At 42.7% G+C, this 22,723-nt stretch overlaps 1 protein-coding gene across 1 annotated transcript in view; it reads left to right on the forward strand.

Moving 5' to 3' along the window:
- The window catches only part of LOC306775503 (inositol 1,4,5-trisphosphate-gated calcium channel ITPR1-like), a 59,060-nt gene that overhangs the window by 6,745 nt on the left and 29,592 nt on the right, over positions 1-22,723 (forward strand). Inside the window, exons 4-37 of the mRNA XM_079265948.1 lie at positions 5,071-5,180; positions 5,783-5,869; positions 6,076-6,234; positions 6,906-7,004; positions 7,806-7,889; positions 8,598-8,744; positions 8,991-9,086; positions 9,314-9,358; positions 9,988-10,142; positions 11,440-11,539; positions 11,869-12,029; positions 12,124-12,265; positions 12,493-12,651; positions 13,280-13,452; positions 13,648-13,767; positions 14,064-14,258; positions 14,409-14,660; positions 14,745-14,886; positions 14,988-15,147; positions 15,237-15,427; positions 15,851-16,125; positions 16,219-16,384; positions 17,007-17,180; positions 17,303-17,377; positions 17,484-17,621; positions 17,717-17,842; positions 17,953-18,153; positions 18,252-18,503; positions 18,662-18,787; positions 18,888-19,016; positions 20,332-20,452; positions 20,651-20,835; positions 20,919-21,067; positions 21,171-21,282. Of these exons, the coding sequence (XP_079122074.1) occupies positions 5,071-5,180; positions 5,783-5,869; positions 6,076-6,234; positions 6,906-7,004; positions 7,806-7,889; positions 8,598-8,744; positions 8,991-9,086; positions 9,314-9,358; positions 9,988-10,142; positions 11,440-11,539; positions 11,869-12,029; positions 12,124-12,265; positions 12,493-12,651; positions 13,280-13,452; positions 13,648-13,767; positions 14,064-14,258; positions 14,409-14,660; positions 14,745-14,886; positions 14,988-15,147; positions 15,237-15,427; positions 15,851-16,125; positions 16,219-16,384; positions 17,007-17,180; positions 17,303-17,377; positions 17,484-17,621; positions 17,717-17,842; positions 17,953-18,153; positions 18,252-18,503; positions 18,662-18,787; positions 18,888-19,016; positions 20,332-20,452; positions 20,651-20,835; positions 20,919-21,067; positions 21,171-21,282 (5,006 nt within the window). The remainder of the gene's footprint in view (positions 1-5,070; positions 5,181-5,782; positions 5,870-6,075; positions 6,235-6,905; positions 7,005-7,805; positions 7,890-8,597; positions 8,745-8,990; positions 9,087-9,313; positions 9,359-9,987; positions 10,143-11,439; positions 11,540-11,868; positions 12,030-12,123; positions 12,266-12,492; positions 12,652-13,279; positions 13,453-13,647; positions 13,768-14,063; positions 14,259-14,408; positions 14,661-14,744; positions 14,887-14,987; positions 15,148-15,236; positions 15,428-15,850; positions 16,126-16,218; positions 16,385-17,006; positions 17,181-17,302; positions 17,378-17,483; positions 17,622-17,716; positions 17,843-17,952; positions 18,154-18,251; positions 18,504-18,661; positions 18,788-18,887; positions 19,017-20,331; positions 20,453-20,650; positions 20,836-20,918; positions 21,068-21,170; positions 21,283-22,723) is intronic.

Below are 22,723 nucleotides of genomic sequence, written 5' to 3' on the forward strand. Positions count from 1 at the left end.
TATCTTCTGTTCAAGCTGTGACATGGGCCTCTGTTTCCCTTGTGCATTGCATTGTGGGACAGTTGTGTACATCAAGGGCACACTCAAAAATCAAGCATTTGACTTTGTCACTTTCCAGTGTGAGGACATATACCTGCTTAGAATCAGTATGTGGTATGTGGTATTTGTTTTTATTGTTGTTCCATTGAGATCTGTCGAGGGTTAGGGTTGGGGTTACAGACTTGAACTTGCCACAGATGTGTCAAACATATCTACAACCAAACAAGAAAACCGTTTTTTCCTTGTTTAAACAGCCATCTTTTCCTCCTTGTTCGGGACGCCTCCTCCGGTGTCTGAGAGTGAGACAGTTGTGCAGACACTCCTCCTTAGTGGATGCTGTAAGGGCTCAAGGCCAGAATAAGCATGTCCACATGCAACTCCTCATTTTGTCATTGCTGAGGTATGCATAACATTTCCTCTGAATATAAACACAAGCACCCTCCACAAAATCACACTCGCACTCATGTAGTCTGTGTGCATACGCTGAGACATCAGGAGCCTTGCTTTGTATTTCATGAGGACAGTATTTGAAATGTCATCTCACACACACACACACAAGCCTACACACACTCAGTGTAAGGTAGAAAATGCACTTTTTATTAGTTTAAAATAATCCGCTTTCAGATTATTTGTGATTTCATAGGTTTGACGTACCAGGTGTCTCATTTGAAGTTGCTGATGGTGGCAGCTCTTTCGGTTGCGTCATGACGTGACGGTGTGAATCGAATGCTGCATTGTTTTTAAACGCCATCTGCTTTTAATTGTCCTTAAATCATTAATCGCCATCCCCGCTTCTGTTTGTGGTGCGTTCACATATTAATAGAACATACTTTGTCTGAGTGGCTTATTGTTGCAAAATGTACAAAGCATTCAATTCCTTTTTTTTTTTATAGAAGCTGAAAAATAACAATTCATATCCAAGCTCTATGCAACTTAGTGTTGTAATGTTGGTAATTGGCTGATTTTGTTCATTTTTTTGAGGAGGTGAACATTGTGGGTATGCATTTACAAAATCTTAAAGGGAAAAAAACATTTAAACCTCATAAACCTTGAAGAATTTACTCCTTGCCACCCCAGTCTGTTGTCAGCCCAAACTGCTGTTGCTGTCAGAAACACACTGCAGACTAGTTGGGTGGTTCATCTGAGGTTAACACCAGGAACAGTTTTTTCTTTAGTCCCTTCCTCTATAACCACATATATTGCATTCCTGTCTATTGAGAGAGAGAGAGAGAGAGAAAAGGTATTGTAGGAAGCGGGGAAGTTGTTGTTAGTAGACCCATTTATTGTCTTAGATGCACTACTCGGTGATTAGTTGCTTCCTCTATGATCTCTTCAACAGGATAAGAACCTTGGAGGTTCTTATACAAGCCAGATCCTTGTTGATTTAACGCAGAATAGAAGAAGTATTCTGCAATGTGTTTCTCTCGGTCCCTGGCCAGACCGCTGTTGTCTAATTACTGCAGGGAAGAGTCGCTCAGATCTCTTGCAGAGGTAACGGCAGGCCTCCCTGCTCGTGTTTGAACACTGATGACTCCTTCGTAATTTGCACACGTCGCTGCTTTTGTATCAGGACAGCAGACAATGTCGATGAGATCCAAATTTGAATCTCAGGATTTTTACTTGGTCTGCACTTGAAACCGTGACCGTATAAAATTGTGTACCATTGTGAATTCTGCAGCCCTACACAGAGGATCTAATTGAAAGTTGTTGTTGTTGTTGTGTGTGTTATTGCTGCTCTTACAATATCGGATTATTATATGCTCCAATAAAAAGGCCCCCACAGGTTCAGTAAATCATCTCTGTTGACTTAACATGGTCTCAGTAGTTCTTGCGGTCGCCCCGGCTACAAGCATCTTCCTCCTGGTCCTCTCGTATCTGGTGAAGTTTGTCAGTGACTGCAGGATTTCTTTTATTAGCTTTTTGTTGAAAGAGCTGGTGTTAGTGATCTCTCTGAATCATCTGCAGGCCTTGTGCAAGACCACTCAAAGCAGTACTGCATGCATAGCACTGAAAGACAAGGTTCATAAACTCATTTAAAGCTCCATCCAAACATTTAAGTCACACTTAAGTCACAAACAATGACGACTTGGCTTGGACTCCATGAAAAGCTGACCTGTACAAATAAAACGTACAAATAAAACGTCTCTCCATAACCACCCGGCTGAATGCCATTTTTCAATCTTGTTTTTCCTTTCTTTTTTTTAATGCATTAAACAAAACTGTGTGCTTTACCAGTGCTGGAAGGTGAAGTATCTTACCCTTAAGAAAGAGCCACGCCTTTTGTTTCCAAGCTGCTGGCTGTTGTTTCATAATGAACAGACAGACATTAGAGTAAGAGAGTCGATCTTATTACTTTTGCTCTGAAGCTTCTTTGCACGACTTTCATATTGTGTTGATTTTGGCAGTCCCTGTGGACAAAAGTAGTGTTTCAAGTACCAGATTCCCTGTAGAAAACCCATTTATTTTGACTGCTGCAGGGTCGGTCCTGATTGTGGTTCTTGCATGCCTCAAGTCCCTTCAGCGGGCCCAGCAATGTGGCCTGGGTCTTCAGCAGCGTGGTGTCTGTGTTTGCTTCTGTGTTTGCTTTATACACTGGACATCCTAATGTATGTGGCACAGGTGGAAAACAACTTTATGTCCTTAGTTTGGGTCAAGTTCCAAAAATGTTTGAAGCTACGCTAGCCATAAAGCAACTCAATGGTGATGACATCATCAGGATTATTTTGTCAGACTCCCTCCAGAGACACAGATGACGTTATGCAGCCGTTTGTCAATGTGAAGTTGGTTGAGTGCCCCTTTTTAGCTTTAGGCCTGTGCAATGAAAAGAATGTAAAAATAACTATGATGGGCATATAGAGGCCTAATAACTTTAAATTTGCTTGCAGCTTCCCTGAAAGACTTGAGACATACAAACGGTACTTGTAATGTTTATAGTTTTCATCATGCATATACTTCAGTGCTACATGATTTCAGATTTTCAGATCAGCATTTGTAAGAGCACGTGGGGCAGCTAGCTACTATCAAAGATGTTCTTTGTTTATAAACTCAAATAGATATTTGAGTGTTCAACCTGATGTTTATGGGGTGGGGGTTCCGGTAAAATAAGACTGTTTAAAGTTGGAGGAATGTTAATGAATCATTCCAGTTTTCTGCCCTCTGGACCAACCCCACCACTTCTCCTGCCCAGTGATCCCAGAAGGAATTCTCAACCCACATGTCAGTTCCACTGAACTGATATGTTTTCTCTCCCAGCTGACTGGGATTAAAGGCAAACGTTCGGTGCTGGCTGATCATCTGTCAGACACCGAACTCATACTGCAGCTGTGATTGTGTGTTTAGAGTTTGATAAAAATGTCTGCGTCGAATGATAGGGAAGCTCACTTGATAGACAAGAGCTCCTAGTGTATGCGTGTGTTCATTTGTCTTTTTAGATAGTTTTTTGAGCATTGTGTGCTTTAATTTGATAGAGGTAGTGGAGAGAGAAGGGCAATGTTGGCCTTTTGGTGTTTGCACATGCTAGTTTGATCCAGTTCAGGTGTAAATTAACTTGAGTTTCAACTACTTGTGTTATGTGGGACGCACTAAAATGCATTTACTCAGCAAATCGGTCCACTTCTATTCGTCCCGCCCTCTCTCTGTTTTACATTCTTTCACTGTCTTCCTGTATTCCTCATTTATCGTTCACTTCCTGGTCCCTGTTGTTGTAGCTGTATTTAAGGTCAGACTAAAGTAAACCATATCTGATGAGGGCCTGAAAGGGGGGGGGGGGGATTTAAAAGATATAGACCATGAACTGGGAGGGGGTGGGTGGTGTGTGAAATGGTTTGAGGAATTCAGAAAGTAGAAGGAGGGATGACAGAATATGGAGGGGAGAAGATAGGGAGTCCCCACCCTCTTCTCCCTCTGTCATCCTACTCCCCTTCTCATGGCTGACCTTATTTGGTCATGTTACTGCAGCTATAGCAGGAGCACAGAGAGAGAGAGTGAGAGAAAGGGGGAAGGATGGACGGATTGTTCTCTTTTTCTTCTCTTTTCGCCCTCTCAGAATAGAGAGCGTTGGTCTGATGCGAGATGAAGGGAGGAGTCGCTGATGGGCAGAAGTTTAACTCTGCGGGGGAAATTGTCATTGTAGTTAATGTGCTCTGGTTAACCGTAAGCGAAACGAAACTTTCAGCCACGGGTAAAAGTGTCTGTGTGTGGTTCAGTTTGCCCTCGTTGTGCAGCTTGATACAGAAGAGGAAGTCCTCTGGGGCAGAAGAGGAACTCTGTTATTCTAAAACTGTGTCCGCATGCAAATTGAGGGAACGTTTTCCCTGCTGGCTAGTTTCTACGGTATCTATGAAAATGAGCAGCACAATCAGTCTTGCTGACAACAGCATCGTCTCATGGTTGCTGCAGTTACGGACTTTGACTGACCATGATTTATGCTGGGTCACATCAACACACGCACACACACACACACACACACACACAGACAGAGGTTATTGTGTGCTGTCCCTTAGTCTAACCACAGGATGTAACTACATATTACTATACTTGTATATGTGGCCAAGTGCACACACGCATGTCCACAAACGCAAACGAATGCTTTCCTGTCCATCATTACTGCTCCCTGAGGCAGACAAAGCCATTCAGGAGAATAGTGAATATCTTTTTAAAGGACACACACACACACACACACACACACGTTCACAGAGAAGAGTGTGTGAAAATAGTGTGTTTATACTGTTTGGTTATGAGGTCTTTAAATACATCACTTGACATGTGAGAGAGGGGTTGTTCATTAAGTTAAGCCTGTTGTGTATTTTCCATCTGTGTTTATTGAACATCTTGTATCGTCTTGTTTTAGCAACTAAGCTGTTGCTGTGACTCGTCTCCCACACTGTAGCGCCGACAACTTCAGGCGTCATTCACAACAGCGCATCGACATAATTCTTCCCAATCCGTCTGTCTTTCTCCAGCTCTTTTTATTTCTATGTCCTGGTCTCTATCCATGCATCTTCCTCTCTGTATTTCTTTCTCTCTTTCTAGACTGTCTGTTCAGACTGTGTCCCAATAACCGCTACTCTGCCCAGAAGCAGTTCTGGAAAGCGGCAAAGCCTGGAGGGAACACGGACACGGTGCTCCTCAACAAGCTCCACGTAAGTGACAACATATCCCCCCCCCCCCCCCCCCCCCCCCCCCTTCAGTCACACTACACACCAGTGCACTAACACCACACACAGACCTGTCGGGACTCACAGGGTAAAGAGACGGGCACGGATTTGGTCGAAACTGAATGGCAAGCTGCACAGTGAATGTGTAGAAATGTTCACTCTGGACGACAGTTTAAAAGTTTACCTCAGCAAATATACATAATAACTTTATAAGCTGCTCTTAAAGTCCTTTTATAGTCATTTCACTCCTACTGTCCTACCTTTCTGCCCTCTACGCTCCACTTTCTCTCTTTCTGCTTCGATACAACACCATTTAAAGCAATCTGCTATCTGACCACCCAGTCATGAAATGAAAGATCGCAATCTTTCCTGCGTTTTCATGGAGAAAGAATTTTTGGTTCAACCTCTCTTGAAGCGTTTGCTTTTGACTGACAAACTTATTCTTCTACTTTTTGTGAGCTGCTAACCAATCGGATGACTTCTGACCACATCACTGTGTATAACTGTTACCAATGAACAATGTTGCAGTTAGTGGGTGTGATAATTAGTCCTTTCCATCTTCCTTTTTATCTCATTCTGCGTTCCAGCATGCAGCTGACTTGGAGAAAAAGCAAAATGACTCTGAAAACAAAAAGCTGCTTGGAACAGTCATTCAGTACGGGAATGTCATTCAGGTTTGTTCCTCTGAAATGGTCTTTATCTTCTCTGTATTTATTCAGATGAGATACGATGTGTTTAGACTGCCACAATGTTTTTGATTAAACTAAGATGGCTCTGACATGGAGGCGAGTATACTGTTAGACGCACTTACTTCTTACCTAACATTTCTGCATGTCTGTTTGTATTTGTGTTATCTTGATTTATTTTTTTTTCTGCTCAGCTCCTCCACCTGAAGAGCAACAAATACCTGACGGTGAACAAGCGTCTGCCTGCGCTGTTGGAGAAGAACGCCATGCGGGTGATGTTGGACACCGCTGGAAATGAGGGCTCCTGGTTCTACATCCAGCCATTCTACAAACTACGCTCCATCGGGGACAGTGTGAGTCATCATATGTACACATCTGTGGGAGGGGTGCGCTGTGGAAATCACCACGCTGCGTGTCATCAACGTCAGGCAAAGCAAAGGACGGAATCATGCCTGGGATGATACGTATTTTACATTTTAAAATATGTGTACATTTTTAAATATAGTAACAGTAGGCCACTTCTCTTTGTAAAATGTAGTTGCTCATTTACATATACAGCAGTAAATGAGTATGATAAGGTTAAGACTGCAGAAAAAAGGTCCAGACCTCAAGAGCACAAGTCCTTTTTACCTAAGCCTCAATGCGAGGCCTCTCGTATATCCCCGGATGGACCTGTGCCAGCACCCAATTGGTGTTTATCTCATCACAAAGCTCTTGTAGCTCGTCTTCCCTCAAGCAGGAAGTAGTGGGCTGGTGCCCAAGGACAAAATGAACCACAGCCAGGACCGGACTTCTCTGCTAAACTCCTCTTAAATTAGGCATGGCAGAAGGCCTAAGCAGCAGGCCTTGGATTAAAAACTCAAATTTGAAGGCACTCCATCCCTGCTGAGAAAAGACACAGGGACAGTAGCATGCAAATAGATACTGATGCTCTCTGAACCATTACAGATTCAATGTTTAGTACATTCCTCTGTATTTTAACATCTTTGTATTCTGTTGTGTCTGTTTTTGCGTGTGATTGCAGGTGGTGATCGGGGACAAAGTGGTCCTTAACCCAGTGAATGCTGGTCAGCCGCTCCATGCCAGCACACACCAGCTAGTGGATAATCCAGGATGCAACGAGGTTTGGCTGAGCTGTTGCAACTCCTCGTCACTCCTCAGATGTTTCTGTGGGAGTGTTAGGAACTAATCACAGCTTTTTTTCTCATAACCGCTGCTTGGTTTATTAGCTGCCTGATGTGAAACACTATGACATTGTTTTCCTGCCTTCTAAATTTCGCACAGTTAAGGACTGGGCCATGTGGAAGGTCGTCCTGTTTCTCTCTCGTACAACTAAACTGCTCTCAGCTGCTAACAACATATTTTATCAAAGTGCCTAACATTCTTATCAAAGTGCCTAACATTCTGGTCTGTTTTGGAGCAGTTGTGCATTTTTTTTTTCCTGTTTACCAAGCGTGAGTCACGCTCACACATTTTGTGTTAATGGTTCTGCAAGAAGTTTAAAGATATGTCTGAATGAAAGCACAAATCATTGATGTTCATGGCATCAAGTGGCAATTTAACAAAGGAAAGAAGTTACACATTTTTCAATGTTCTACTTCTAAGTAGACAAACATGGTAAAGTTCTTAAACTGTTCTTTCTGCTGCATTGACTGTGGCACAGTCGAGGTGGATTTATTTTATCTACAATCTTTTTTTATTTTATGAGGCAACGTATCAATCTTTTGACAATATTTTGTGCTCTTAGCCTCTTTAAAAAAAAAAAAAAGTCATCATAATTTTGTCTCTGCAGGTACTGATGAAAAAAATAAAACTCCACAAACACGAAACTATCCTTTCAATTTTGCCAGGGTTGTTGTGTGCTGCAAGGCTACCAGGAGATTAAACCTGCAGTCACATCGAGCTCTGATTGTTTGTTTTTCAGGTGAACTCGGTCAACTGTAACACCAGCTGGAAGATTGTCTTGTTTATGAAATGGGGCGACAACCAAGAGATCATCCTGAAAGGGGTTTGTAGCTACAAACAAGAAAACATCTTTTATTATGTTTTTAAAAAACGTGGTAAAAAAACACATTTATATCGAATACAAAAGATGTTTAAACACGCATACAATAAATAAAAAGTCAAGTAAAACAATATAGAGAAAACAAGGGGAAATATAACACGAGAGGTTATTATGTTTCTTTCCAACATTTGTAAAACTCACTCGCATGCTCTCATTTTCTTACAAGAGGTGTTGCGTAATGTCTCTCATCAGAGCCGAGTGGGCGGGTTGCTTGTTTGTTTTCAGTTCAGTATTATTTGTGTCCAGTATGTGCTTTCAAATGCGTTTTGTTTTGTTGGTTATTCAACAACACTACATTCGGAGCTATAACACCAAACATAGCCACAGCTACAGTACAGTAGTACTCTTCAAAATATTTGACAAAATTGTGAATAAATTAAATTATTTTTGGGGCACTTTTGGAACATATGAAGTGGTGAAACTGGTGTCAGCCCACATTGACCGGATGAGGTCTACAGTGATCTTAAGTATTTAGTAAACTGAATCGGAATAGCTTCTGGTTTATTACTAGCAATGCATCTTGTGGAATTTCAAACATGCTACGGGCACACAGCATTAGACATATCATTTATTTCAAATGTTGGGTAATTCTTTGGTTTTAAGGTTCAGCAGATGATCTTTGACAGTAACGACTGTTCTCCCTCTCTCCAGGGTGACGTGGTACGGTTATTTCATGCAGAGCAGGAGAAATTCCTCACCTGTGATGATCACAGAAAAAAACAATACGTTTTTCTTCGCACTACTGGACGGCAGTCGGCTACCTCGGCAACCAGCAGCAAAGCCCTTTGGGAGATCGAGGTGAGGAGGAATATATTCAGAGCTGGTGGTTTGTAATGTACAGTATGGTGTTGAAATAAAGTAAACGCGCAGCCACCAGTAAGCTTAAAGTAAGCCTTTAGTCTTCTCCAGTTTTGTCGGTAAACCATTAATGTTTCTCATCATTTACTTTCCATCATATCGGGTAATTAAGTCCACAGCAGCTGTTAAAGAAATGTCACCCTATGCATGAGTGTAAGATGTTACTGCTGTTTGCTCTGGTGTCAGGTTGTACAGCATGATCCATGTCGAGGGGGGGCAGGCTACTGGAACAGCCTGTTCCGATTCAAACACCTGGCGACTGGACACTACCTGGCTGCAGAGGTCAGTGGAGCACAGATACTGTGTGACTGTGTTTACAACCGGGTAACATTGAGAAAATCAAATACCGTCAATTGTTTTTTTAGATATTTCTAATGCAATTTTGGCAGCATTTATATTCATCAAAAAACAATGTCTCTGTAAAGCAGCCTCTAAGACCAGGGAAGAACAGATTCAAATTCAATTTAAGATCTTTGGATATTACAGAAAACCACTTTGTCTTTCTGCAGGTGAATCCAGAGTGTGAAGAGGAGTGCCTGGAGTACCGCTCCTCAGTAAGTGAGCAATGAGCCAAGACTTGTGTTTTATAGTGGGCAACATTTATATGTCAGCAAGTTTGTCCATTATTGGTGAATGGTTACCTAGTGGTACTAGTATTTCCAGCAGTAGATGGCTGAAATGTATTATTGCAGCTTTAGGTCATATTACTTCTCAGTCACCAGCAGATGACAGCGTTTCACTGTGAATGCATCTGTCTGGTTGTTGGTGTTTTAGTTGTTTGCCATGGCTCACTGAGTTGGCTGTTACGGTCAAGGTGAGGCTGTGACAAGTGAACCATCTCACACTCTGTCTGCTCTTGAGTTTGTTGCCTTGCTTTTACAGTAAAAAACAAACAAAAATACAACTTAAAAATGTAACCAAAGCACCTGAAGTATGGCCTGATGACTGAGTCTGGCGGAGGTACGAAGCAAAATAAAATAGGTCCTTATTTATGCTTTATTACTGCTACATATATCTGATTCAACTTACAAAAGAAGAAGAAAGTTGTGCTTTTTTCGAGAAAAGGGGTCTTTGAACTGAGACATCTATCCTCAGTTATACTGTAGTGAACCCCCTTCACTCTTATTGATCTTGACACAAATGTGATGAATAATTTGCTTTTTCATTTAACTTTTCCCTCCAGCTGGACTCTGAGCAGGACACCTTAAGAGCCCGTTTGAGACATGTCCAGGACAAAGTCATGTACACCCTTGTGTCTGTACCGGATGGGAATGACATCTCTTCCATATTTGAGCTTGACCCGACGACATTAAGAGGAGGAGACTCACTGGTACCCAGGTAGGACTGCCGTACCGTAAAAGTGGGGAAGTGTTTTCGACCTGCCCAGGCGTGCGTTACATAGAGGAGGTCCATTCCCTTGTTGCATCACTCTTTCCACTGAAAACCAAAAGCAGGCGTGTTATAAGTCGGGGGACTTCCACTGTAGCTTCAGTCATCTTATTATATTTGCAGATCAATAAACCATGGACGGAGTATGTGTGTGTTAATGCTTGTTAATGTAAGAGAGTGTGTGACTTGGTGTTACTCACAGTAGACCGTATCATGCTGGTCTGACAGGTAGAGATCTTTTTCATAGTGGTTACGCAGATAAAGATATTGACACTAATAAATTGCGGCAAACTAATTTTGTGGATTTATTTTGCATCAGTGACAAATAATTGTAATTGTATAATAGTAATAATTATATTATAATTAATTATAATATAAATGATTGTAAACGACGATGTGTGCATGTGAGCACGTCTTGTTAGAACTTGACATGCAAGTTGTTGTGCTTGTTGTGCATCTTGAATGGCTTATTGCTCGGTGATCAGTCGGTCTGCTGAAGAGGCGTGTGAAGGAAATGTTACAGACCATCATATTGTCTTTTGCATAAAAACCTTTAAATGTCATTTGATCATTTTAAGATTCAGTGGCCTCCGTAACCGACAGGAATTGATTGATTTAGTCTTTTTAAGGACAGCAAGTTACACAACAGAGCAGCATATATTGCTCATGAACTTCAGCTTCACTCTTTGATGGACTGATCTATCAATCTAGCTGTACTCTTTCTTCAGCAATGAACTTATGCTCTATCTAACACGATGCACTGCACAAACAAACTTCATTTTATTCTAACCAATGAAAGCAAGAAATATTTGGTCTCTTTAATCGGATATAAACATGAAAAGTGAATGAGCCAGACCCAGTTTCACCATATGTGTGTGTTCCTTTCTTGCAACGTGTTTATGAGTTGTGCAGACGGTGAAAAGAACAACGATTTAAATGGCGCCCATTAGTGCACTACTTCACTTTTTTTCCAGTGGAAGGGCACTTTTATCATGTTTTCGTGCCCATTTAGCCACATAGGGGGCACTTTATTTTTTTTAAGGGCATCCAAGAGGGCACTTTTTCAGCATTTTAATTTATTTTTCGACCATGAGGTCCCTGAGTCCAAGCAATATTTTTGTTTTATATTGTAATGTAATTTAATTTAATAAAAAAAATTCTGGGATGCCTAAGAACATTGTTGCTGTTTGTAATTTCAAACATCTATCAACTATCGTCAACCAAAAATATTAAAATGCTTTTTCAGGAACTCCTATGTGCGCCTCAGGCACCTGTGCACAAACACATGGGTTCACAGCACCAACCAACCAATTGACAAAGAGGAAGAAAAGCCTGTCATGCTGCGCGTGAGTGACCGTTCATTCGCACTAATATGTAACCGTGATTGACAATTGACTCAACTGTGCATGATGCTGAGGAGAAATTCTGTCTGGGTTTATGAACCTCTTCGAATTACCAAATTACCAGTGATAGAAATCTAAACCAACTGTTGTCAGCTGAAATACCTTCTGTGCAAACTTCTTCCCTGCTGTGAAGTTATGAAAGTGTTTCAGAATTAAATATTAAGTTGTTTTCACAGTAAATGTACAATTGTAGTTTTCATTATGGGTTTCGAGAGTAAAAAATATATCGTATCGGTTGATGACAAAGCTGTAGATTTATTTTCTGATTCAAGATCGGAACCTCAGCACTGAAAGAGGACAAAGAGGCATTTGCCATCGTGCCCGTCTCCCCTGCTGAAGTGAGAGACCTTGACTTTGCCAACGATGCCAGTAAAGTGCTCGCCTCTATTGCTGGAAAGCTGGAAAAAGGAACCATCACACAGAACGAGAGGAGGTATGAAATGCATAGCGGTGCCAGATTGTCATATTCTGTCAAGAAACAAGATAGTCGTGTGTTATGGCTCTGTCTCTTTTGTATGTACAATCAGAGCCGTTACCAAGCTACTGGAGGATTTGGTGTTCTTTGTGGTGGATATCCCTAACAACGGACAGGATGTTCTGGAGATCATGGTCAACAAACCCAACAGGGAACGACAGAAACTCATGAGAGAACAGAATATTCTCAAACAGGTAAAGCCTTCATACGGTGAATGTAACATTTTGAACACATTCTTCAGACGTAAACTTGTTTGAACCTCACTGAACTCCACATAACCTCAAATCTTTATCGTGACTCAAAGGGGCACAGTTGTCAGGCCTCTGTATGTGTCACAGTTGTCTCTGTATCGGCATGTTTTTTTTTTTTTGATTTTCATTCAGTCTGGTTCCATTGGTAACAACCTTATCCTCACGTTCAGATCTTCAAGCTACTGCAGGCTCCATTCACAGACAGCGGGGACGGGCCAATGCTGCGACTGGAGGAGCTGGCTGACCAGCGTCACGCCCCCTTCAGACACATCTGCCGTCTGTGTTACCGTGTTTTGCGTCACTCTCAGCAGGACTACCGCAAGAACCAGGTACAGTTCATCAGGCCCGGCGGCCTGTTTTACGAGCACCAGCGCTGTATGACATGGTCTACGTGCTGCTGGAGTTTGTGCAAAAGGTGCTTTCTAAAATCCCTTGATTAAGTTTAACAGCAAGTGAAAGAGGCCTTTGCTCTGTAGCAGCGCTGATATTATACAGAGATGGCTGAATGTCCTGTGCATTTTGCAACGCTCAGCCCATAATTAAGTTGTCTGTGATACAAATGCACAAAGCCACACAATGATTCGAGCACATCCTATAACAAATGCTTATCAATGTGAAATGCAACATTCCCAATTCCCAAGAAAAATCAATTCCTCTTAAGCACATTAGAGTGTAATTGTTGGAAGGGTAATTTAATTATGTTGAAGGAAGAGGCAGCCTGGTTCTTGTGAACGTGCTCTGTCTTCCCGCACACAGATGAACAAGGACCAAAATGGCCTCAGTCAATATAAGTAATGGATATAGACATAACAACGTTATGCCTCCTGGTCCAACTGGAGAATGTAAAGAAATAAAGATAAAGGGGCTAAGTTAATAATGACGTTTTTCCCAGTGAGTCTGTGCCGTCTTGTTTTGGTTTGTGTATAGTCCGACTGGCTGTCTCTGTCTGTTCCGCAGGAGTATATCGCCAAACAGTTTCGCTTCATGCAGAAACAGATTGGCTATGATGTCTTGGCTGAGGACACAATCACAGCTCTGCTCCATAATAACCGCAAGCTGCTGGAGAAACACATCACTGCTGCAGAGATCGACACGTTTGTTAGCCTGGTCCGCAAGAACCGTGAGCCAAGGTTTGTGTGCGCGTCTGTCTGTATAAACACAATCAACTGGGTAAATAGGCAGAATCAGAGAGAAAATACATTTCAAGATAATGTATTCATATTATAATTAAGTGATGACTTTTATATGGATATGTAATTGTGATCTTGAATTGTTGTTGTTTGTCATGGATGATTGAATTTTGCATATCTTGTGCGTGTGTCCAGGTTCCTGGACTACCTGTCAGACTTGTGTGTGTCAATGAATAAGTCCATCCCTGTGACACAGGAGCTCATCTGTAACGCAGTGCTGGATCCAGCCAACGCAGACATCCTCATAGAAACGAAGTGAGTAGACCCTCTGCCTCCACATACTTCTGTCCTATTCTCCTCTTCATGCCAACATGCACTAATTTGAAGGCATCATTGAGTTCTTGAAGAAGACGAATCAATAATGAAACCGGTAGTCGGATATATTAGTGAGTTGAATCCTCTCTCTAGCATCCTTTTTGTTACAGCTTCTGAGGGTGACAGTAATTACATTGGAAGTCATTGTATGTTTTTATTTTAAAATTGTCAAAGAAGCTTACTCATTTATTTCCATCAGCTTTTAAACAAACAAAATAAATTCCCTTTTCCTGCAGACTCGTACTGTCGAGGTTTGAGATCGAGGGAGCGCCGCTCGGGGAGAACTCTGTGGAGTCGGAGGAGGATGAGGAGGAGGTGTGGTTGTTTTGGAAAGACCGCATTCAAGAGATCCGCAGTAAAAGCATTCGGGAGCTGGCTCAGGATGCCAAGGAGGGCCAGAAGGAGGACCAGGAGGTGATCAGTTATTACAGGTAGTTACTGTTCTATTTTTGTAGGTGGTTGTCTGGGAGAAAGGAGAACATCGAGCCGGCGCAGAGGCAGCAATGTGGTGAACGTAAAAAAAAGCATTTTGCTGTTTCAAATGTAAGTCGTTGCATTACAGTGTGTTTGTGCTGCGATAGGTACCAGCTCAACCTGTTTGCCAGGATGTGTTTGGACCGCCAGTACCTGGCAATCAACAAGATCTCTGGCCAGCTGGATGTGGACCTGATCTTGCGATGCATGTCAGATGAAGACCTGCCCTATGATCTGCGTGCCTCCTTCTGCCGCATGATGCTGCACATGCATGTAGATCGTGATCCTCAGGAGCAGGTTACCCCTGTCAAATATGCTCGACTCTGGTCTGAAATCCCCTCGGAGATTGCCATTGATGAGTGAGTAAATGAACAAATGTAATAGTGTTCATTGTAGAGTATGTTGTAGATTGATCCAATTCTTTTTTTGTTGTCTTACTGTAGCTACGACAATGATGGTACATCTAAAGATGAAATTAACGAGCGATTCTGTCTGACTATGGAGTTTGTTGAGAACTACTTGAGAGACGTGGTGTGTCAGAGCTTCCCTTTTGCAGATAAAGAGAAGAACAAGCTGACCTTTGAGGTCAGTTTGGCACATTCTTGATATCTTATCCCACTCGTGTTTTTCTCATTTTAATGGTAAAACCCCAAAACCTATTTGACTGATCTATCGTCCATGGTTAGGTGGTGAATCTGGCCAGGAACCTGATTTATTTTGGCTTCTACAACTTCAGTGACCTGCTGAGACTAACCAAGATCCTGCTGGCTATTTTAGACTGCGTCCATGTGAGCACAATGTTCCCTTTTAACAAGATGGACAAAGAACAAGAAGAAGAAAGCAAAGGTAGGAACATCATGGTTGGTCAGTGGAGGACCAAACATCTCATGGACATGGAGTTGAGTCTGTATTTATGAATGTGTGCTTGTTTCCAGGCAGCAATGTGATGAGGTCCATTCACGGTGTCGGAGAGCTGATGTCCCAAGTGGTCCTAAGAGGAGGGGGCTTCCTACCCACAACTTCAAACACCAGCTCCAACGGAGTCACAGTCAAGACCCAGACTGAGCCTGAGAAACGGGACATATTGGTCATGGACACCAAGCTAAAGATCATTGAGATCCTGCAGGTGAGGATCTGTGACTATTAATCGATTAGGTGCCAACTGTTAAATTAACTATTTTCATAAGGGATTAATCGGTTTGAGGAATCAGTTTAAGTTCTCTGCTTTCAGCTTCTTTCATGTGAACATTTTCTGGTTTCTTGACTCCTCTATCATAGTAAACTGAATGTCTTTGAGTTGTAGACAAAGACTGCATTTGAGGATGTCATCTTGGGCTTTGGGAAACACTGATCCACAATTTTCTGACATTTTATAGACCAGACAACTAATCTATTAATCAAGAAAATAATCAACCATGAAAATAATCGTTAGTTACAGCCCTAATTTAAAGTTAAAGGCATGTACAAGCATATATCACATTACTGTACACATACACAGTCCCTCTATCCTCTAAAAACTTTGCATAACACTTTTCGTCCTGCCCTGCAGTTCATCTTGAACGTCCGCCTGGACTACAGGATCTCCTGTCTGCTGTCTATATTTAAGAGGGAGTTTGATGAGAGTAACTCTCAGAGTGAATTATCTATAACTGGAGCAGTAGAAGGACCTAACAACATGCCAGGTCAGGGTAACATCAGTTGCTGCATATTATACAAATGTGGGGCCAGTGAAATTTATTGGTTTACAAATATGTGTCTTTTTATTCCAGGAGCTTTGGATTTTGAGAACATAGAAGAGCAGGCAGAGGGGATATTTGGTGGAAGGTAATCCCAGTTTCAAGAAAGGAAAAGTCACAAAATACAAGAAAGAGGATGTTTTTACACTTGAGTGTGTGCTCTGTGTGTGTGTGTGTCTAGTGAAGAAAACACGCCACTGGACCTGGACGATCATGGTGGCCGTACCTTCTTGAGGGTCCTTCTCCACTTGACCATGCATGACTATCCTCCTCTGGTGTCCAGAGCCCTCCACCTGCTCTTTAGGCACTTCAGCCAAAGGCAGGAGGTCTTGCAGGCTTTTAAGCAGGTATGCAGTTCACTCGGGGTGGGAATCGCCAGAGATCTCGCGATACGATATTATCGCGATACTTCGATATTATCACGATACTGCGATATTCTGAGTATTGTGATAACATATATTGCGATTTATTACTTTTTTCAACTGCAAATTATGTCCCCAAAGGAAAACTGTGTCAACAACATGTTTTATGAGTTCTTTCTCTGATGTCTCCATCTTTGTTTCGACCAACTTCCTACCAATCACCCACGCAGACCCGGCACCTCTGCTGACTTCACCAGAAAACAACTCGGCACCATCTAGTGGACTGAAAAAGCAATTTATTTTTTTATTTATTTTTTTAAATAGTTTATATAATAAAATATCGATACTTGGCATCCGTGTATCGATATAATATCGCCACGCAAAATATCGCGATACTATGCTGTATCGATTTCCCCCCCCACCCCTACAGTTTACAGCTACAGCTCACAATGGAAGAAACTAAAACCATTTCCATTTGAACTAACTTGTTGTGCGTTTTATTGTTTTTACAATTTTGACACATGCATGCCGACACACAAAAATGCATGTGGGATCAGCGTCGTCTGCTCTGTTCTTTATGTTGTAATATATATATATGTGTTCACAGGTCCAGCTGCTGGTCACCAGCCAAGATGTGGAAAATTACAAGCAGATAAAGTCAGACCTGGACCAGTTGCGCTCTATCGTAGAGAAGTCTGAGCTCTGGGTGTACAAGAGGCAGGGGCCAGACGAGGGCATGGATGGGGGAGAAGGACTCTCCACTGACCAAGAGCATAAAAGGGTGCATTATATTTTACACCAAAAGAACCACACACAGACACTTGAAAGCCTTTCACCACTAACACTATCTTTACTGGCGTAAGACCCTTTTCTCTGATGCATTGTCTCTGGTGAACCTTGTAGGGAGATTCAGGGGGCACAGACAAACCAAAGAAAGCAGAAAGCACCAGCAGTTACAACTACAGGGTGGTAAAGGAGGTAACTATCTCACTTATAAGTGTAGTTATCAAGCTCTTATCTGCCTATGTTGCACATATTTTTCCACATACCTCACCCCCTCCCATTTTCTTCCCTTCTTTATCAGATCCTGCTGCGGCTCAGCAGGCTGTGTGTCCAAGAAGGTTTGTCAGGTAGGAAGAGCAAGAAACAGCAGCAGAGGCTGCTGAGGAACATGGGGGCGCATGCTGTCGTCCTTGAGCTCCTCCAGATTCCCTACGAGAAGGTATTAATCATCACTCTCTGTAAACTGTTCAGTGCCATGCTTTTTGTGCGTGCGTTAAAGTGGACAAACCTTCACATCAGCCATTTCCCCACCAGGGAGAAGATGTGCGTATGCAGGATATCATGAAGCTAGCCCACCAGTTCCTACAGAATTTCTGTGCAGGAAACCAGCAGAACCAAGCCCTGCTGCACAAGCACATCAATCTTTTCCTCAACCCAGGGGTGAGCAGTCCTAACAAGACGACGCACCACTTGATATCCACACGTGTTTCTATTTAAGCACCGTTATTGTGTTCTGGTGCTCCTCTCTCTTTTTGTCTTCTTTTGTCCAGATTTTAGAAGCCATCACCATGCAGCATATCTTCATGGACAACTTCCAGCTGTGCAGTGAGATCAACGAGCGCGTGGTTCAGCACTTTGTCCACTGCATCGAAACACACGGCCGCAATGTCCAGTACCTCAAGTTCCTTCAGACTATTGTCAAAGCGGAGAATAAATTCATCAAAAAGTGTCAGGACATCGTCATGGCAGAGGTCATGCTTTGTTAATCTCCTTTTTAATGTTTGAACTATGCTGCTGCTATGTCTCCTGATGTACTGACGTAATCGTGTATATTGGTTCCTTCCTACAGCTGGTGAACGCTGGCGAAGATGTGCTGGTCTTCTATAATGACCGCGCCTCCTTCCAGACACTGGTCCAGATGATGCGATCAGAGCGGGACCGCATGGATGAGAACAGTCCGCTGATGTACCACATACACTTGGTGGAGCTGTTGGCTGTTTGCACTGAGGGCAAGAACGTCTACACAGAGATCAAGTGCAACAGCCTGTTACCACTGGATGACATAGTGCGCGTGGTGACCCATGAGGACTGCATCCCCGAGGTGAGATTAGCCTCAGACTGAGCCATGCTGAGACTTTGACTGTGTGAGAAAACAACAAGCCAGTTATGGAGCAGATGCAGGAAGCACTCTTTTATACAGAGGTTTCTCAATGCATCTATATTTCATGCTTTTAATTATTCTAATACCTAATCTCTCAGGTGAAGATCGCCTATATCAACTTCCTGAACCACTGCTATGTGGACACCGAGGTGGAAATGAAGGAGATCTACACCTCTAACCACATGTGGAAACTCTTTGAGAACTTCCTGGTTGACATTTGTCGAGTAAGCAACACCGGGAGGCTCTACGGCAACTTTTTACCTCACTTAGGAAATGAGGATTGGTAAAATACAAGCAATTATGTAATTATGTTCATGTCTGCAGGTGTCCAACAATACAAGCGACCGTAAGCATGCAGACATCATTCTGGAGCGATATGTGACGGAGACGGTCATGAGCATCGTAACGACTTTCTTCAGCTCACCTTTCTCTGACCAGAGCACCAGCCTGCAGGTGTGTAAACACCGAGAAAAACCAAGCATGCGACAGATAGTCGAGATTCAGGGGTTCCTGTCCCTTAATATTTACATGCAAATAGCTGCTAACCTCACTGTGCACACTGTGTGTCGTGCTGTAGCTGTCCATCAGAAATAATGTAAGTACAAATATGTATGAATCTGTATTAGGTACCCCATATGGTCAACAAATGGAATGACTCCAGAGAAACCCCTCAATCAAAAGTCTAACTTTCAGATGACTAACGCTGCAGTGTTTTCACGTGAAGTGGTCAAATCAATGCTTCCGTGGAGTTTCTCAGAATTCTCTTTCATCTGATGAACATGATTGCGAGTGTTGAGGGAGAATGAATGTTCTCCTTCTCTTCCCATTCGTTTGTGTTCATCAGAGTAATGTTAGTCACGATCCCGAAGAGCGAATCAGACATTACGAAGTTAAGACCGGTTAGTCGTGATTCTGGTTGTTGGCATCCTGTTGTGCTGATTAATCATTTCCTTTGTAGCATGCATACAAAGTGCTCCCTTTTTCCATTTAATGAAGCAAACTGTCATAGTTTCATAGACATTGTTTTGAATTCACAAAATATATATTTTCAGCGCTTTATGAATAACTTTGTGGTCGGTAAAATAATGGTTGTCCTTTTGGTCAACTCTGATGCAATTACAAAAGAAAAATGTTTGGACTGTCATCTTACACTTTTTACAAACATCACATTGTTTTACGATTTAAAGCTCTTTATTATAGAGCGTTTAACACGTCTCCAGTAATGCATGTCTCTGAAATGTATTTGGAAGTATGTTTGTGACGCATCCGGGCTGTTTTATGTCTTCACTGCTTGTATCCTCTGCTGCAGGCCTCTCTGTTGGGGAAAATATTTCAGGTATTTGTTCAATTCAGCGGATAAAACACGGAGTTGGGTGTTTACAGATTATTGTTGGGTGTGAGAGAAAATTCAGTATTTTTGTATGTGTGAGTATTTTGAGAGGGAACTCATTAATTCATTTTCGGTGAACGTCTGCTCGGGGTCTCCTGTTAAAGTAACAAACCACCACTGAGTCAGCATGCTGTTCTGACTACGTGTGCTGTCACACAAGCTGATCTACATCACTGTGTGGAGAGGTGTATGTTTGTTTTATTAAAAGACAAAGCTGCTGGTCCAGATTGTTGGTGCTGCACTGTAAATGACAGATGCATATCTTGCATGTTGTCGAGGGACCTGTTTCTTTCTTTAAAGACGAGAGCCGATAGTCCAGATAGATGCATATGCTAATCTACATGCTCACACACTTTTTGTCTTGCTTCTTCTTCTCAGACCAGGCAGCCAGTCTTTGTGCAGCTGCTGCAGGCAGTATTCAGGGTCTACCATTGTAACTGGTTGGTCCCAGTCCAGAAGGGCTCTGTTGAGAACTGCATCAAGGTGCTCTCTGATGTTGGTAAGATCAAGATCCTTCTCACTTATGTCGACGCCTCTCTCACAAGCCCTTAATGTCTCGATCAGTCCATCATCTGCGGTTGGTTTAACAGTATTTTGAGTCATGCTTATTCATCACATTTACTAGTAAGGAGAGTTTACTGGAGCTGATTTATCGTCACACACTAATTGTGTGCGTCTCTGTGTGTACCCCCGCCAGCGAAAGGCAGAGCAATAGCCATTCCTGTGGACCTGGACAACCAGGTGAACAACCTGTTTGTGAAATCCAACAACATTGTCCAGAAGACGGCCATGAGCTGGAGACTTTCTGCTCGCAATGCTGCTCGCAGGGACTCTGTGGTGACCGCTTCACGGGACTACAGGAACATCATTGAGAGGCTGCAGGTGCAGTGTTTGTGAGCATCTGCGCTTGCTGATGTGTGTCAAATTGTTCAAGTAGTAAGGACGCGTCTATTTCTGCCCTGTAGGACATTGTGTCCGCTCTCGAGGACCGTCTGCGCCCGTTGGTCCAGGCTGAGTTGTCGGTTCTGGTGGACGTGCTGCATCGGCCCGAGCTGCTCTTCCCCGAAAACACCGACTCGCGTAAGAAGTGCGAGAGCGGAGGTTTCATATGCAAGTAAGTACTGTAAATATCTTCTTCAGCAAAATATGTCTATTATTGGCATGTGAGTAAGTGTTCTCATTGTGAATTAGACTTATGAAGTAATGTGCTCGTGCAGGCTGATCAAACACACCAAGCAGCTGCTGGAGGAAAACGAGGAGAGACTGTGCATCAAAGTTCTGCAAACGCTGCGAGAGATGATGACAAAAGACCGTGGTTATGGAGAGAAGGTAGGAGAAGCTGGTGGGGTGATGCACCGTATAAGTGCATTTACTGTATATTGTGCTGTATGAAATGCATTAATACAGTTGTAGAAAAATATATTGCAGGTTTGATTGTTTTGGGTGGGGGGGGGGGGGGGGGTTTGAAGCTGGGGCATACATTGGATTTCTGATCGGAGATAGATATTAACTTTGCAGGAACTACAAATAGAAGAAACGCATGATCAAAGATTGAGTTGCAAGGTTTCACATAGAAACAGCAATATGAGATCTATGCAATATGTGATTAAATGATGTATCCATGTAGGTGTAGTTGAATATCATTTTACTGCATCACTGTGCCACGCACCCAGTGAGTACCCTTATTTTGAAGGGAATTGGCTTGTTCTTCCTGTCACAGTTACCTCTGTAGTCGGTAAGGCAGGACTGGTCACATACTCACTGCACTCACCACTGTATGACACTTCACCAACTCTGCTCACTGTGGCTAATATCCACAATTTTAACTCGTATGTCATGCTGTATCAATGAGCTCTGCTTTAGCTTCCTTCTGCCTGTGTTGTTATCTAACCCCTTAAACCCTCTGTTCTCTTTCAGCTCAGGGCCTTTGATGATGAGATGGATATGCCTAAGGTTGTTTCTCTTTTTCTTCTACTCGTGCTCTTGTTTCCTTGAGCTGCTTTCTGTGTTCTACTACTAGTAGTTCTTCAATAGTCCTGTAGCAGCTGCTGTGGCTGTGTGTTGTAGGTGGTGGAGGCTTTAGGCACAGCTGGTAACAAATAGTGGTACGTTGATTCCTGCCGTAAACTGGTGTGTAGATCAACTGAAAACTGTGAGAAAGAGGGAGGGGGGGGGGGGAGATGTGCGCTGTGGCTGACTGCATGTTGCGCAACAGAGTTGTTATTCCAGGTTTCAAGGTGAGTCACTCGCTGTCTGGGGAAAACTGCCAGTGCTGCAGTTACATGCCCTACTTTCTGCCGCTGTCAGCACCACATCAAGTAAAAGTCAACTTGGGAGACATATTTACTGTATATTTTAACATCAATTCCAGTTTAATACTGAGGCCCTTTTATTTTACACTGAAACACACAGCATGAAAACAGAAAACAAATGTGAAAAAAGAGATATAGGCATATAAAGAAAAATAAGAGACAATAATAGAGACTCAATAATACATAATGGGACGTTCCATATATGTTTCCAGAATTTGAGGGAAAACTGGTGGTGAGGTCATCATAGTTTTGTATCGTGTCTTGACGATGCTCAGCTTTCCCCTGCACCTCCCTGAGGCGCCAATGGGAGGCACTGTGACTGTGCGTGCTGTGTATGTGCATGAGTGTGAGGAGCTGAGGCAGTCATCGAGGCTGTGTCCTAGTTTTCCCTTGCCTGAGAGCTGCACGATTCCCGGGCCCCTGCCAACTCTGGGCTGAGGTTACATAAGAACCGGGCT

This window comes from Melanostigma gelatinosum (genome assembly GCF_949748355.1).
Source record: "Melanostigma gelatinosum genome assembly, chromosome: 3".
Classification (NCBI taxonomy): Eukaryota; Metazoa; Chordata; class Actinopteri; order Perciformes; family Zoarcidae; genus Melanostigma; species Melanostigma gelatinosum.